Below are 17,569 nucleotides of genomic sequence, written 5' to 3'. Positions count from 1 at the left end.
TTAGGGATAATTTATATATGTTTATTCTTTCTCTTGTTGTCTCGTTGATTATTTTTCATTTTTACATTACCCGCTAATTGAATGCTTTAAATACTAGTCACTTCCTCTCCCCATTACATGGTACTATACATTTCAAATAATATTCCAAATAATCTGTATCAACAAGTTACCCTAAGAGTCCGCCGATGTACAGGAAATAGAGAAGCAAATCTGATGGTAAAGATGTGTACAAGTCTCTATGTCAGATTTGTGAGAACTGTTGATCTAGAACAATTTGACAATGAAGAGGAATTGCATGAATGAAATTTTCATTGCTTCTTCAAGCCACATTTCCTTTTTATATGCTTCCCAAACCTAAAGAAAGAAAAAGAAACTACCAAATGTTCTTTGCATCTGCATCCCGGATTAGAGAAAAAAATACCACTAGGACAACATTGCTGCATCCTGTAACAACAAAAAAAATTATCTGTCATGTTTTAGTTTGTGAAGAGTGACGAGGCAAACATCACCCTTCAGTTGACAATGATTTGGAAGCTAGGCCCTTGATTATGTGCCGACACTGAAACCTGCAAAGTTTGCTGAAAAAGAATTACTCCTTGCGAAGACATGGCAAGCATAAATAGAGAAGTTCCCTATGCCAAAGCAAAAGCTTTCATAATCATTTTATGCTAAACACTCTTGGAAAACAATGGTAGTAATTGATAAGATCACTGAGCCACAATCGATATAATTTTCTTTAAATATTATAGGTATGTTGAGTTAATTATGAAACTTAGTATTATCATGCAAACAACTGGGCCAATATCTAAACAGCCATTAATCTGAGAGTACATACTCCAAATTGTACTCTAAACTGACAAATAAATAAATAAATAAAGGAGTGGATGAGCGCTAAATTGTAGTCCAAACTGACCAAAAAAACAAAGGAGTGGATGAGCTCTAACTTCTAAGGACAAAATTGCAAAACAAATGAAAATAGGCACAGTTATGAAGCCAAGGAAAGACACTGAAGAGAATATGCCTGATCATTAAAGCCAAAGGAATAGGCTTTTTGACAATGAATGATGTTACAAATGCCGTGAGATGACACGCATTGCTTAAATTCAGAGATTGGCAACAAGCTGATACAGAAGAGAACAGGGATTAAAGAAATGGATCAGTTCGTTACAGGTTTCGTGATTCAAAGTAGAAGAACCAAGATATCGTCTTCGAACTTAACAACTCATTAAAAATAAAATCATTACATTTGCAAGGACAGAAAGTACCAAACGTTATCAGTTGATGTTGAATTCATCAACACGGAGCTAGCAGGTTGAGGGTCATCAACTTGAGCATTCAACGCCGGCTGTTCACTTCTGCACTTGAACCGCAACTTAAATGGCGCTATCTGCACAAAAAACAACGGAAAAATGCTTTTGTATCGGTCTCTGTTGCAATAACAGCAACAAATGACAAAATCACTATATCGAAGCTTCATGGGTCAGGAAGCATCAAAGAAAAGTTAACGCATAAATCAGACTGACATCATAAAATTTCAAAGGCATCAGAGATACTTCCACTGGATCTTTTGAAATTATACTATTCTTATCAAAGTTAACATCATGCAGTGATTTGCAGAATTACGTTTCCCCATTACAGCCGAATCTTTTCTATATTTTGACAAGGCAATTTCAAACCAATAATACTTTAAGAAAGATGCACTAATCTCAAAGTTTTCAAGTGAAATGCCACTATCAACAAAAATGATAGTAAAAACCAATGATGCTACAATGTTTTGTAGGAGTGACAAAATAGGAAACAAATATGAAAGGCAGTATATCATGGGAACACCATTTGCATGAAAAGCAAGCTAATATAGTTTTACCTTCTTATTGTATCTGAACTCACGCTTGGGAAGAAAATGTAAAGGCAAATTCAACGAGGAGGGAGCTTTTACCAACAAGAAAAGCTTTGAAGGGCCTAGATTCAATCCATCGAAACAAATTAGCTAATAACACACTATTAAATCCTTGGAAAGACACATTATGTACATTCAAGTACCGGAATATGAGTCGCTATTTGATCCAGCGCCTCCCGAGATCAAAGTGCGAATGGCCTTCCCAAAAATTAATTGTGAATAAGTCATAAGAACCGAAGGACAAGCCCAGATACAAAATGCGACGCACTAGTTCTCCCAATCTCTGAAAATTATAAAAGAGGACGGAGAGATAACAGAGAAAGAGGGATGGAAAACCTTTCTGCAGATTCCGTCAGCCACTTTTGTTCTGACAAAATCAGGGGAAACAGTTGTTCCGCTCGAAAAACAGAGTTCATAGAGATGTATGGGCCTTAAGGGACTAGGTCCAAGAACCAGAATTAGCCGCTCAACTTGTGGAATCTGAGGGATCAAGAGCTGAAGAGCAGTCTTGAAATTAGAGACAGAGTTGATTAATTTTTCCAGTCTTCTGATACCCTGCTTCACCTCTCTCTTTCTGGAAACGTGCTTTCTCCTTAAGGATGCCTTCATCTCAGCTTGCGAAGCTAGTAGTATTTCCTAGTATTCCATAATTAAATTTTTTAAAAAATACATCCTTGGGTTTTCAGAGGAAAATCAATATGACAAGCACAAAAGTAGGCTCTACTCACCAAATCCTTGTACTCCTTCTGCAATTCGTCAAATTCGAGGCTAATATCCTGCAAAACACTATGGAGAGAAAGTAAAAACGAATGCATTAGTTGGGGATTGTATAATTTGAAAAAATTTTTTTGGCAGAATCTTTAACTGTCAACGGGAAAAGGGGAAAAAGGAAAAAGGAAAAAGAAAAAAAAAAGAGCAGATGAGGCTAGTGTGCAAACGAAGGGATTTGATGGTGCATATAGAGGACGAAGGCGAGAATGTCGGTGACGACGTGGAAAATGACGGAGCTGTTGAGGGAGTCGGATGCTGTGTCGATGTCGGTAAACTCCTGCATCTCCCAACTTCCGATGGCTGATTCTTCCATTCCTCACTTAGGAGAGGAGTTGAGGTGGAGCAGCAGCGTTTCGCCGGAAAATATGACCTACGACGAGTGGAGAGCTGGAGGTGGGGAATTCTTGCTAAGTTTGTTTGGACCGTAAGTTAATTGAGATATTTGTACTGTAACACTTTTTATGATGTGATGTATGTGAAATAAAAAGGTAATTAAAAAAATAAAAAAGTGTATTAAAAATTATAATAATAATATAAAAAAATATATTTAAAAAAATAATCAACTGTCAATTTCTCTCAATTTGTTTGAATTACGGCAGAAGGCAGGCTTCTGACGTTTAGGTTATATTTTGAATTTTGACGCACAAGTTTAACAGTCAATTTTAAACTTTAATCACCCACAAAATGAAAATAAATAAATAGAATTACAGCTTTGCCACATTTTTCAAAGCATATAAGGTTTCTAATAATTAGGTGAGTATCTTACAACACATAATATTTATTTGTGCCTAAAATTCTTCAAAAATTTTGCTGCTGAGAGGAGGATTTTGGAAGAGCTCAACTCGATGATAGGGAAAGCAAGAAGACCGCGAGAATACCTTCCATCAATTTAAAACTTGATTGATTGAAACTTTACCTCCCATCAATTTATCACATTAAAGCGGCTCTGTTTAAAAAATTCAGGTAGGTGTGTAGTGCATCCACGTGGTTCAATTTCCTTCGAGTTATAAAGACAACAAAAAAAGAAAATAATAGTAGAATGTTATTATATGTTTTTTTGATTACATTACTAGTAGTACTAGCAGTAGTAACATCTAATTTTGCATCTGCTTTAAAATAGTAATTTCAAATTTCCTTTTCGAAACAATTTGTTTGTTTGGTATTATTTAAAATATTATTTGAAATAATTACTGTAATACTTTTTGTGATGTGATGTATGTGAAATAAAAAGGTGGTTGGGAATATAAAAAGGTGAGTTAGAAAATGTGTTTATAATGCAAGCGAAATATTATTTAAAATAATAATGCTATCCAAACACTCCTTAATACCAGTCAGTTTAATTTTTTTTTTTTGAGCCAAAATTTTAGAATGACACCTTAATATGATACAGGCTTTAGAGATATGAGGGAAGCAGAAATGCACAACCAACCCCAAGAGAATAAGCTCCTAGAATAATACAACACTCTATTACTTAGTAGATTTGAGTTTTATAGAGCAGTGACATGACAAACATATGCATCTTGATTTATTTGCTTGTGCAGTAAAACATCAATTCTATTCACATTTTCAAATTAAATTACTAGTACTCAATTATAAACAGAGTTCAAGGGCGAGTACCTTGCAGTCCTTGATTCCGGGTCCTACTTTATAGTATTTTTTTTTTCCACAAACGTTAACAGATATATATATATATGGGTCCTACTTTATAGTAGTATTTGGATTTTGGCTAATAGCTACCCTGTGTATGTTTACATGTATTTCCAGAATATTGCATATAGTCAATCGCTACTGTCTGCAATTTCTTTCAAAAAATTGCTATTCCTCTATCCATTCCCTAGAGGTGGCAAAATGGGCGGGATGGGCGGGATTTGCTTGGGTTTGTGATAGAACCGAGTCATATGGGTTTGGGACCAACCTTACCCATATGTGTTTTGGGACTAACTTGGGCGGGATCACTTTGGGATGGGTTTAGATTGATCCCGCCCAATACCCAAATCTATTTTCTACATATTTTTTTTCCTTTAATTCATTTTTATTTTTTATATAATTTTAATATTTTTTATTTATTAAATTTTTTTAGTTTTATTAAATAAACATGCAAGTGCTTTATACTCAAGATTCCCATCAAAAATTGGATTAACAAATAAAAGAAAAAATAGATATACAGTCATATTCCAACATATATCAAGATGGCCAAGGTACTTAAGGTGTTGAATATTTATTCTCATCATTGTCCAAAGATGACAGGTCTAAATTGACTGAAATGTTGAAAATTCTTGTGGATAATGACTAGGAAAACTACTAGATTATATTCTCTAGTATGACTATAAAAATTGTTAAAGATAATTTTTGAATCTAAGACTCCGTTTGGATTGGCTATTTTTTCAAAAAATAAGTTTTTCAAATATAATGTTACAGTAATATACAATAACTCAAAAAACATCCCATCCATATTAGTATATCAAATATTTCAAAAAAATTTTATAGTAAAAATTTTTCATATACACTGCTATAATAAAATATTTCAAAAATACCCCCCAAAAATAGCTAAACCAAACAGAGCCCTTGTTATTTGAGCCCAATGGGTACCCAAGTATTTCCCAAGTATTCCCATCAATTAATGGGTATAATTGGGATTTGTCCCATTTTAAACCCAATATCAAAATTCAATACCCATCCCGCCCAAAGTCCCCATGGGCATGGGTAACCCATTGGGACTTGGGACAAATTGTCACCTCTACCATTCCCCCCCCCCCCGCCCCGCGGGGCGGCAATTCTTCTGCAACTAGGCCTTGCTATTACGATAACATACATCTACCGTCTACACATTAAACATGCAGGTTTACAACTGTGTAGCAACCCTAGAATCAGCCAGTTAAACAGACTTTTCCATAGGACGGACGACCAAGCTTCCTTGCAGCTATGCAAGTTCTGGAGATGCTATTACCACTGACTTGATTGAATCCACAAATTCATAGTCATTTTTCCTGTGGGTACAAATAAGGAGATCCATCAATTCATGAGCATGCACCAATCATTTCAGATAGCAGGTTCCTGATCTCTAATCTGCAGAAAATCGCTCTTAAACATGCAAACCATTAAGCCAAGAGATTTGCTGTTTTCATGGCAAGGAAAGGAGCGGAGCAAGAACTTCCTTTTCCAGCGTTGAAGCAAGTGCCTCCTGTCATTGTGGCTCTAGACTTCAAATGCTTTGCATACCGAGTCAGCTCTGAATAGTTCGTCTTGTTCCCCCAAAAAATGACCAGACCTCTACGAAGACCAACTGCTTCTTCAATCTCCAGTGAACCATGGATCAAAGATCTTTTGCAAATACCACACTTTCCACCAAAATATATCATGGAGGGAGTTCTGAGAGAGTTTAGCCAGCATGTGAAGATGTTAAACACCATAACGCCTTAATGCATTGCTCAGACTTGGCATCACATTATAAGCTTGATAAGATCTTCTGAGTTCAATGATTGAACCCACCTACAAACCATTGAAGAACAAGGAGTTGGTTAGATGTTGAATGAAATTAATCATAGCTACCAAAAGACCTGCTGTAATCCAGGACTGAAACATGAATCACTAGGAAAACCCAATCAAGTCAATGATATGGAAAAATAAAATGTCATCCCACCTAACCTACAGGCTTGCTGCCAAATTCCTAGCAAATAGTGCACACTAATAAACTCTTCAAAGACTATTTCTCTCTCTTTTCAGGTTTAATGGTGAAGTTGGTTTGTGTTTGAGTTTCTACATGGTACATTCTGGTTTATGAGGTCATATGATAATCCACAACCTGTGTCTCCTCCAGTGTACATCAAAATTATTCCTTTATGACATATCAGCTCATAACAAGCAATAAAAAGTTTTCTTCAGGAGGGTTAAGTGATTCAGATTGTTAACTCCCAACTTTGGCTGCATTCAAGAACCAGTCGTCCTCTCTCTTTTTATGACTAACAAGGGGAAGTTTCCTTCCCTGAAAGTCCAATCAATCATTCAGCCACATGTACAGCAAGCAGATAAATCGAAATCGCTGGCTATCGTCATCTCATTTAGTCTTAATTAGATCCATGACAAACTTCAAGACTTCAAATACCATAAAATACAAGTATTTTAACCCGTACATTAGCACCAAATAAAATTGATACATATGGATAAAATAAATCAAGTGAATTTATAAATAAAAATAAAGTTCATTAGAAGAGAGAGGAAAACCATAATAAAATATAATTTAAATTTATTAAAAAGGATTAAGTTGATAAAAAAGAGAGAAATTATGAGAAGAATTAGTTAGAGAAGAGTTCGATATGAATATAATTAAAACACAACTATCCAAATGACCCATCAATTCTTTTCAGTTAGTTATGCCACCTTGGAGAGAGAAAATGGGTAATTAATTAAGAACTTACATGCATGCGAGTGTGTGTGTATGTGTGTAAATATATATACAGATAGGTGGGTCATTTGGATGCACACACACACACACACATATATATATATAGAGAGAGAGAGAGCAATACCCTTTCCATATAGTAATTTCTATGAATGTGATATGCAAAGAGAACAAAAGGTGTAGTAACTTGCAAACATGCAGACAAGTGCCTTGTTAACGTGAGGCAGGAGGAGAAATTAATATCAAAAAGGGTCCAAGAGTAAAAGACTTACTATTATCAAAACTGACGTGAAACCTATTGCAAATCCCTCATTGATGCGGCGTAAATAATGATCAAGTATTGTAGATGTGGTGGCCAAAATACTTAACAATAAACCACCTGCAGGTGTTCAGCATGCGACCTGGTGAACCCCAAGTGTGAAAGAAGATGCAAATATAGCGTTGCTGAACTAGTAATAGCATCAGATGAAATTTGAAATTTGAAGGAAGAATTGGTTGATCCATACCCCAAAAACGTGTTGAAGCTTGAACTTTTGTCAGATATTCAATGGTAGCCTTTCCAGGCTTTATATGTGGAATTCTGGCCCCCATCTTGTTCAAATAATCAGCTATTTCCTTGGGCATGTTTGCCTACAGATACATGTCCCCGTAGCAAAAGAAAGAATGAGATCTCATCCTCTCATCCTCTCATAAATCATCAAACACACCACGCAATCAAAAATTAATATCAATAGAATTGGACTCTGCTGCAGCATTAAGTTAATATCAAGTGGGAGAATTACATCTTATTACGACCAAAATTTATACCTTTTTACATTCCAAAGTTGAAAAGGATGGTTAAACCATCCTTTTTATTACATTATGCTGAGAGCATTTTGAAGCACAATAGGATACCTTCCACTTCTTAAAAATTGAAACATGCCCCAAAAACAGACCCCCAAAATGCTTCTGTTATCGGGTATATTTTCCTGAAGGACGAAATTATCACTAAAACATCCAACAACTTTTGGTGTTAAAGAACAACCCTTGCTAGTCATTTATATGAAACTATCAAGTCAATTTATGAAGAGATTCAGAAAGAAGAAAGCAATGGATCTTATTGTAGATTGTATTCCACATCAACAAAGAATGAAGTGGAGTGAGAAAACTTACAATGTCAAATATATTGAAGAGGAACACAAAGAACGCATAAATTGTGTAATAAACCCATGGCTCAGCACCAAGAGAAGTTTCAGGATTCAGGGTATTTCTCACATTTTCCCAAAAGCGTGAACCAAGAAGGCTGTCAGGAAAGTACCAAATGAGAGAGTTATAGGTTGGAATTGCTCACAAGATACTTCATTTAAAGTTAAATAGATATCAATTCGGCATTTTCAGATAGACACCAGTATAGTTAGTGGCAAATTGGAGGACCACAAGAAACAGAACAGAGCAAGGAATTTAATCTGCAAAAACTCTCCAGAAAATAACAATATTACTGCAAGGCTTTATACTGCTCTAGCTAAGAAACAACCAAAAACACAAGAACCAGGAAAACAAGCAGGCTCCAGTTATCCGCAGCCAGTGTGCTGGATAGTATGCAATTAAGAGGCTTTGGACAAGTTTTAGATTGAAGAATGATTTATAGCACTGAAGTTTGATAGAAACCAAAATGGAACCACTGAAAACGACTAAGTGCTGAATCACAGATGAAGTTACCTTGCTAGGATGCCGGGAAAAGCCAATAGGTAAGAAGTTGTGAGAACAGGCTGCATCCCTGAAGGATTTATGTTGAACGGGATGTAAGGCTCCACCTCAATAATTGGAGAATCTTCTCTGCTCAAAACATAGGGTCTAATGATCAATAAGGGTGCAACCAAACAGAAATCTTACATTAACGCAAGCTGGGTTACATTTAATTAAATGAGAAAAAATCAAATAGTTTCTAAGTTAGTCAAAAATCAAGTTATAGCTAAGTCTATATCCAAAAGTGTGACAAATTAGAGCAGAGATTCAATTTTTAAGTTCAACTCTGGCAAACTTAAGTGAATTCAATCTGTCACCAGATTTGACGTCCTTATCAATTATCATGGCAATGCAAAGTCATTACTAATTTATACAAGAGTACGTAAGTATTGTAAAGGCCAATATGCATAACCTTGCAGCTGAAGCAAGTTTAAAACCAAAATACTGCAGCTTGATTTTCCGGCAACCCTCAGTCACAACAACTGCCCACATAGTTACTACAGTAAAAACACCAAAAACAGCTAGTACATATGGCCACCAGCTAACAGCAGTTCCTGCAAAAAGCAAGAAGTCCAAATTAATATCACATGCAAAAGATGAGAGCAATATTTCTTGAAAAACAACATGATATCAAAGAAGATGCTCAAACAACAAGCACCCAATTACTCCACAATCTCAGTCAAAATGGTAAAAAGAATCAATTAACAGAAATATACTCTTCAAGTCGATTTATAACTGTACCTGCATATTTCTTCAAGTGAAAGAAATAATTAAGGACCTGGAATTGCTTGCAAGAGAAGGTACCAGCCAGGGAATCACATAGCATGCAATAAAATTCAAAAGAAAAAAGAAACTGAATTTCATGCAAAGAAATAGGAGGAATCTGCAATATTCTACATAAGAGCTAATCTCTTTCTATTTTTTAGGGGGATCAGAATAGGCCCCTATGCGCTGAATAATCATCAATCCAGAGGTTTAATTACATAAGCCAATTTCATGTTCATAATAGTCTTTGTAGATAAGAGCACAAGCTATATACTACATGTCTTACTTCACATTTAAGTATTATTTCCACGAGTCAGAGAATCATGTGGCCAGAAGAGGTTTCACATTCTGCAATTTGTTGCCCACCTGATAGTTGAGTAAGCATTTTGGACAATGTATCTGTGTAGCCAGTCAAAATCCCCACACAGATAATCAATGACGAGCCTTGACCTGCAGAAACCCCCATAAAGTTCAAAAGGTCATTATGGACAGAAAACTCGTCCGAAAAATCATTCACTAATCTCTATAAGAGATAAAAACTCAACTGTTTCTAATGAAAACCTAAGCTTGACAGGTTTTAGGTAGACTGACTTTATTGCTTGACTAGAAAATGAAAAAAGCTGTTAACTCCCTGCAGCATGCAGAAACAACAGCAGTAAAAAGTTGTGGAAAGGCAGATAACTGAGAATTCCAGGCAATACCAAATCCAGCATCTGTTATTTTGTCACAAATCCATGTCATAGTCATTGCACCACACACCAAAAGGGAAGATGTCAACATCACGTGCTTTACCCTGCCATAGAGAATACACCATAGCCAAGATGAAAATATCCATAAGAAATTGTTTAGATATAACAGAGTATTTCAGCAATAGTACAAAAATGCAACTCATTGGAGACAAACAATACTTTTGCATGATTAGATGACCCACAGTAGAAAAAAAGGTAACCAGATCAGATAAGAAAACCAACTCTGTCACAAATTCATTGTCAAGAATGAAATTCATATTTTCGAATCACCTGTAACTGGCAGCATAAATGGAATATGAGAGCGAATAACAAGAAAGAACCAGAGCCTCCACTATGGCAAACCCAAGCGAAATCCACCATCTGAGATCAATAAATATTTGCTATAGTCCTTAACTTGATCAAAGGATAAATGAACTTGATAACATAGGAAAATTTTTCTTAACAACTCATTTCACTGCTTGAAATAGATAACCAAGACACACATATAACTCTTAATCTTCTCGTGACCATCCAAGCCTTCTTTTCGCAACTTCACCAAAGAAGGAACCACATGGCAAAGAACCTGAATGACAAAAATGAATCTGATTTAAGCTCATTGAAATTCATAATAAAAAGAAGAACATAATAGACTCTATAGGTAAATGCAAAGTGCATAAAGCACATTAACTCAAAAGATTCGCGTCATCTACTCCTATTTAAGAAAAAACAACAAAATAAGACAACTGTAAAAGAGAATGTGCTCCATTATAAATAAGGTGCTACAACCTCAGATGCTAAACGACAGGCAACTATGCTGAAAAGTGACAATAATGGTTCTTAGACTGAATAATCATAGGCAAGCAAGAGTATGTGTAGCAGCTCTATATACAGGACACACCAACTGGGCCTATATAAATGCTTTTATACAAAGTACTATCCCTTGCATTACAAACTCTGAGGCCAAGCTGGAAGATTTACTGACAAATATACATGATTAACTTCACAATGTCTTTTATGTAATGTGCAGCTCCAAAAATCCTAGATAACAATAAATTGTGGAAAGCACTAGCCTGTGTAGCAGCATAATACTACCAAATAACCATCAAAAACATGATCTATCATGGGAAACCCAGGATACCTGCATGAGAATTGATGCTGCAATTTGAGGACTGATACCCAATTGGAACAAAGAAAGCTTAAGTTCCGGTGTGCTGTCACCTAGTTCATCTGCAAAGTGAAAGTGAAAAATGATTTTACCCGCAAAGTCACAGAGTTCCTTTTTTTTTCTCTTTTTCTACCTTCCCGCTTTTGAAGCAAGAAGGCAAAAAAAATTTGCATGATAGACCCTCAAATCCACAAGGAACATAATGTTACCTCTTGCTTCATCTAGAAGCAAAAACATTTTTTACTGAGGAAGTATACACAACCTAGAGTTCAAACTACTAGAAACCATTTCCAATGGGTGAAATTTGCGTGACCAATTTATTAAAGACATTGTACAAGATACAACAGCAAATTATAAAAACTAGAGCTTCAAATATTGTCCATATTCCCCAAAACAGGTTCCAAGTTTGCTATAACATTACTTTTTTAGTCACTTTACTAAAACATGTTCTTTATTTATCCTAACCACTTTACCAGCCACAAGGTAAACTACAGAAAAACCATGACAAGTAAGAATTTTTCCCATGACAGGACTATCAGCCATACCAACTCATCACAGAGACACAATGTAAATGTCATAATGTCCCAAACTTATGAAGAAGACACTCCAGGGATTTCCACTTTTCCAAGATATCATTAACTGAATACCAAAAGAAAACTTAAAAAGATACTATGTCTTGAGAAATCAATAAAGTCCTCCACCAGAAATTTCCAAAAAATGACCAATATAAAGCACAAAATGCACAGAAAAGCTGTAATCGCATTTGATACATCAGAAAAACAGCCATTTCATTTTGAGCATTTGGTAGATTCATACAAAGGAATTATGATCACAAAGACCACGACTTACCAACTGAGCCTGAGACAAAGCTAAGATAGTCCTGGGGCATCAACCGCCGATCAAAACCAGGTAGAGGAATGAAGTAGCCAACACGACTTATCACAATAAGGATGGCAGTCACAAATAACCTCCTTCGTATCTCACTTTTAAAGAAAGATTCAGCAGCAGTATTAAGGACTGAACTGAGGTGAACAAAGTTCAAAAATCTATTCTTATAAGCTTTCGGCCTTGGTCGCAACGAATCATTGCCACCAGAATCATGCAAGGGAAGAACCACTTCGCCAGCATTAGGTTCAGGCAGGAATTGTTCATAACCTAAAGACTCAGTAGATGCAGCTTTAATTTCAAAACATCTTCCTCTCAGCTTAGAAACAATATCATAAGAAGGTCTGATATTTTGCCTATCTAACAACAATAAGGGCTTTCCACCGAATCTTGAACAATTTATCTTGAGTGGAAATAATCCAGGAATTGGTCGATGACAAAATTTCTCCCTATGCATAATATCGTTTCCTGCAACATCAGAGATGAAACAAAACACTTAGTCTGATACAGCAAATTCCAAAGCACCCTCCCTCAGAGTTCTCCTTGTCCTTGGTTCAGAATATCAATCACAAACTGAAAATAGCTCAAGTATTGGTGCACTTTTGATAAAACCGGGAAAAAGAAATCAAAGTAGAACTCCAACTCCCCGCCAAATAGATTTCCTGCTGCCGACTCAATGATAAGACACAAGTTGGATCGAGAAAAGGGATGCCAACATCACGCCTTAGGAAAGAAGACCAAAAATAGCGCATTAAAGTTCCAACAATAGAACATCACAAAAGAAACCAATTTCTTCCAATAAGTGATGATACGGAGAATGATGCAAATAACACAGCATATGCATAATTCTGAGCCAAATTTAAGTTAACATGGTTGGCCAAAAAAAAAAAAAGAAATAAACATAATTGCTAACAGTTAGCAGGATATTTACTTCTTGTGACTTCCAACAGTACGAAATGTCGAGATTCTTGAGACCTTCGTAATTCTTTTAAAATAAAAATATCTAGTTGTACAGAATATACGCGAATAGAATTCTAAAATAGGTAGATATAGTAACAAAAGTAAATGTATGAACAAATTCAAGAGAGAGAGAGAGGGAATAGTTGCCTGAAATCTTGAAGTAATTGGTGGTGAAGAGTTGAAGCTGAGAGCTGACTATAGTGGTTTCCATGGCCGAAATGCGCAGAGTTTGTCAGAATAGTGTAGTAATGGGAAGGAAAAGAACCCCGTGCTCAAAGCCGGATGCTCCGTATCCTTATAAAGACCGTTTCTCGGATCCGGTTAGTAGTTTGGGTCTTCCATTCGGGTTTTAGGGAGGGCTTTGCAAATAGAGGATTAATTCCTTTAAAGCCCCGTGAACTTTGGTATGAGTTCCACTCTGCCACCCTCAACTTTTTAGTAGGCATTTTACGGTACCCCATCTAATTTTCCTGACTGTAGCACCCTCAAAATGTGGATAATTTGCATTGTTTTACACCAACTTTTTCTTAATCTGCTCCTTTTCCTTTTTTTCCCCCTTAAAATTTTGCCTGCCTAATTCTTCCTTGTTTTCCATTTATTTTCCTTTCTTTCTATTATAAATCTCATATCTCGGCGTTCGTTACATTAGATTTTCGTGTTTGGCCAATCTGATCCTTATTTTGACCTTAACTTATTTGTAATTTGTTTTCTTCCTTTATTTTATTATTTTGTCTCTCACTTGCACAAGAAATCATGTAGTTTGATAGTAAAATGGTCGACTTCCGTTAAGTTATGTAGGGTTAGCATCAAAGATAAATTCCAGTATGTCAAATTATAAATAACTTAAATGTAAGCATTGCTATGTCTTGTATTTTATCTATTATTAGTATTGTTACGTTTCTACAAGGAGAAAGGGTAAAGGAAAGAATAAGAAGAATTCTATTCTCCAGATTGTGCAAGAGTATTGTAAAGGTAGAGGGTGAAGAGAAAGAAAATGAAATAAAAAGAAAACAAATATGGGGAAAAAAAATCATACAATACTCAAATGGGCATGGGCAACGACAGTATCATTGCTCTCATGCATCATACCCCCAGGCCCAGGTGAGTCGAGTCCATCCAATGATCCATGCACGGTGATGGACTTTATTGCTAGAAGTCTTGAATGGCAGAGGAGTTCGTCTCTTGTTCGGGCGCATCTGTAACATACATCAACCTTATTCCGAAAACGGATACAATCGATCGAATGGAATTCATAACGGTAAATTAATTACAGACTATTGTGAATTGAGTCAATAACTAATCTTTCCTCAAAAAAAATAAAAATCAAGAACTAAATAATTTATGTACCATCTACTTCTTTCGTGCAAAAAGAATGAAAACCTATGCAATTCAGCATTTCTAAATAATTTATTTCTTTTGGCTGCTGCTGGTATTATTTAAACTATATTTTAATTCACCGCAAGGCACGTGGTCAGCAGCAATCAATCTGAAACGAGTTGCAGGTTCTGGTCAGTGTTCTGTACGAGGTATAAAGCCAGCCAAGCTAGTAAGTCCATTCCTTCGGGAGAAAAATCTCCGGCGAACAACACTGGCCGCCTCCGCTTCCCACTCCGGCTGCTGCATTAATGTTCTCTTTCTTACCACCAGCATTGGATTGCTTGCCAGTACGCTCTGCATATTATTAGTCGAAGGTCTCATGTTAGTAGTTAACACTCCTACATATATAGTATATATATATATACTGGCAGTACTTTGTGTGAAAGTTGCATATTGAGCTAGGAGCTGAGTCGACGATTGAAGATAAACTTAGTGAGTGGAGGAACGCTAATGCAAACCTTGTTGTTGGGGCCTGGACTGGAAGCCAAGTTCGTGGACATTAAGGTTGAGGACCTGAACGACGCGGGACGGAAGGAGAACAGGAGGGCAGGCTGCATTTTCGCGAAAAGACCTTTTAACTAAAATTAAGAAGAGAATAACTAGGTGCTACAAAGTACATACATAGAAACAAGAATTATTGCATGGTGGAGTGATAGCTGGTGCGAATGATCAACCACCTGGCCTATTGGATGATGGAAAGTGGGTTCCTGCTCTTCGAGGGAGAAACACTCCTGTTCCGCAGGATCGTTGCCCAGAATCCAAGAACAGGGCTTGCATTCCAGGACCACCAATTGCCCATTTCGTGTTCGACGACCCCCCATTTCTGGTTCTTTGGTTTCCCAGCTGGCCGGACTTCCAATGCTACTCGATGCTCGTCGTCAACCATGCCAAAATTAATCAGTTTTTACATCTTCATTCTATCGGCCTGCCTAATTAATGCCATAGGCCGAGACAAGAAGCCCAAGCACACACACACAGAGAGAGAGAGAGAAGGAAAAATAATTTTTTTTAAAAAAAATGCTGTCATTGGCTTCTAACAAGTTCTATATATCCTCCTTTCGTTCTGTACTTAACGTGCAACTACTGGGATTTCAATCCTTGAAATGACAACAAAGGTTATTAATTTTTTTCTTTTTTTTTGGGGGGGGGGGGGGGGCGGGAAGATAAAATTAAGCTTAAATTAATCTTACAGTTGTAGTAAATCTTAGTAGTACTTAAAATGGACCCCAGTTGCCTGGTTCATAGTGGGAGACAGTTATTTTGGATTCAAAGGAGAGATTATGGGAATTAAAATTTACAGGTTCCCTAGCGCTAATTCAGTCAGAATTTTTTCTTTCCTTCGCCAAGTGGACCTTAAGTTAACACAGGACAGGATCAATAATATTACACGTACTCAGTGAAGAGTTTGAATTCTGCAATATTTCTACAATAATGTGTGCCAAAATAAATAATACTGACAACTGGCATAGCAATCCTCATTTATCACAAAAAAGGAGAGAGACATTAAGTACTCCTTACCATATCATATTGGCGGAAAGATTCGGATTTAAATTCACGCTCCCAAAGAGTTGCCCCGCAACATTTGGCGGAAGCATCTTCTACAATCCTTGACTTATTCCTCACATGTTTAATTATCTACTAAATTTTGTCTGTTATTATGCTGACTTACTATGAATATCTTTGAAAATCCTAACTGCATAATAACACACATACTCCATATTGAAGACCAGAGAAAAAGCTCATGATCATCATGAACAAGAAGAAAATAAAAGTTTTCCTCTACGTACATACAAGAGAAAAAAAAAAGTGATTTAAGTACCGAATTATCCGCTGCTGGTGATTTTGAGTAGTGCCGCTCGGATTGGTGGTGCTTTTGATATCTCAACTGCCCCAGCAATGCAACAGAACAGAACCAAGCGATTCAGTCGAATGATCAGGATTAATAGGAGGAAGGAAAAGAGGAGACGAAATTAATTAAAAGGGACTGAGAATATCATCATATGCAGAGGAAAAAAGAATATATATATATATATATAAAGATATATGGAAGGGAAGCATGACAGATGAGCTGAGCTTGGAAAGATGGAATAGAACACCTTCTCTTGCAAGCATGATTGTTGCTGGTCAAAAGCATTTGCGGGAAGAAGACACGACATTCCTTCTTCATACCGAATAACGTTCTCATTTCCATTCTCAGCCATTATTTACGATCAGATAAGGGAGAAAGGGGTGCGGTTACTATATGGTTTGCTCTGTTTTTCTTTTTGGTTTTGAGGGACGGATCCAGAGAGAATGTCGAGCTCCAACTCTGAACCTGCAATGCAACTAATTTTACTTATGCGGAGAGATGGGAAATTAAGAAGCAAGGTATATATATATATAGTTGACCTGGATTTTGGATTTAAAATAAGGATAGAATCAACTTAAACGTTTGTTTTCATTTGCCCGCGTTTTACCACTTTGCCCTTCCCTCATCCACTCGAAATTCTTTCCCTTCCCCAAATAACAGATACCAATGCGGAATACGCATTTTTTTTTTTTTATATATAAATATATATAATAAACATATCAATTTATAAGCGGGGAGGGAGGATGATGAGTAAGTTGAGAAACAAGACCACGAATAAGGATGATAATGACATGGACGAGGATAGGAGGATAGGTGGATAGGTTGGGTTGGGTTGGGTTGGGTAAACCCCTCTCCAGGTCGTTGCAGTTACTCTTCTTAGATTAAAGGTTTTCGCGCTGGTCCAATTATATGCCAATTCCTCGTATCATCCGTGGCCTTCTCTTATAAAAGTTTCGGAGTCAACAAAATTTTCATCCGTGTTGGTCCTGTGATTTTTTTATATATATATTTTTTGTTTACGTGATAGCTTTTCTATTCTACTCATATT

The 17,569-nt window shown here is 36.4% G+C and overlaps 3 protein-coding genes across 4 annotated transcripts; all 3 read right to left on the bottom strand.

The window, feature by feature from the left end:
* Positions 1-188: 188 nt before the first annotated feature.
* Positions 189-3,115, bottom strand: LOC113733700 (uncharacterized). The gene is made up of 7 exons (XM_027259896.2): positions 2,836-3,115; positions 2,626-2,683; positions 2,234-2,533; positions 2,041-2,095; positions 1,865-1,959; positions 1,266-1,387; positions 189-566 (listed from the first exon to the last, which is right to left on the bottom strand). Exons 1-7 carry the CDS (start codon positions 2,979-2,981, stop codon positions 506-508), a joined length of 837 nt encoding a protein of 278 aa, XP_027115697.1. The 5' UTR covers positions 2,982-3,115; the 3' UTR covers positions 189-505.
* A 2,708-nt stretch (positions 3,116-5,823) lies between these two features.
* Positions 5,824-13,596, bottom strand: LOC113733667 (preprotein translocase subunit SCY2, chloroplastic-like). 2 transcript variants are annotated; one of them, XM_027259882.2, is made up of 13 exons: positions 13,443-13,596; positions 12,300-12,803; positions 11,424-11,512; positions 10,789-10,868; positions 10,577-10,666; positions 10,259-10,350; positions 9,924-10,007; positions 9,205-9,346; positions 8,766-8,882; positions 8,220-8,349; positions 7,574-7,697; positions 7,340-7,446; positions 5,824-6,157 (listed from the first exon to the last, which is right to left on the bottom strand). In XM_027259882.2, exons 1-13 carry the CDS (start codon positions 13,504-13,506, stop codon positions 6,068-6,070), a joined length of 1,713 nt encoding a protein of 570 aa, XP_027115683.1. In that variant the 5' UTR covers positions 13,507-13,596; the 3' UTR covers positions 5,824-6,067. The 2 variants fall into 2 exon arrangements, 1 of the variants encoding a protein (XP_027115683.1); XR_011820973.1 differs by having other exon boundaries at positions 5,991-6,157; positions 7,340-7,468.
* Positions 13,597-14,276: 680 nt separating this feature from the next.
* On the bottom strand, positions 14,277-16,966 carry LOC113733646 (uncharacterized). Its single transcript, XM_027259880.2, has 5 exons — positions 16,769-16,966; positions 16,492-16,557; positions 15,350-15,533; positions 15,131-15,223; positions 14,277-14,966 (listed from the first exon to the last, which is right to left on the bottom strand). Exons 1-5 carry the CDS (start codon positions 16,871-16,873, stop codon positions 14,839-14,841), a joined length of 576 nt encoding a protein of 191 aa, XP_027115681.1. The 5' UTR covers positions 16,874-16,966; the 3' UTR covers positions 14,277-14,838.
* Between the last annotated feature and the right edge of the window lie 603 nt (positions 16,967-17,569).

This window comes from Coffea arabica, chromosome 1e (assembly GCF_036785885.1).
Source record: "Coffea arabica cultivar ET-39 chromosome 1e, Coffea Arabica ET-39 HiFi, whole genome shotgun sequence".
Lineage (NCBI taxonomy): Eukaryota > Viridiplantae > Streptophyta > Magnoliopsida > Gentianales > Rubiaceae > Coffea > Coffea arabica.
The sequence above is the reverse complement of the archived record's forward strand: the minus strand, read 5'-3'. Positions and strand labels throughout refer to the sequence as shown.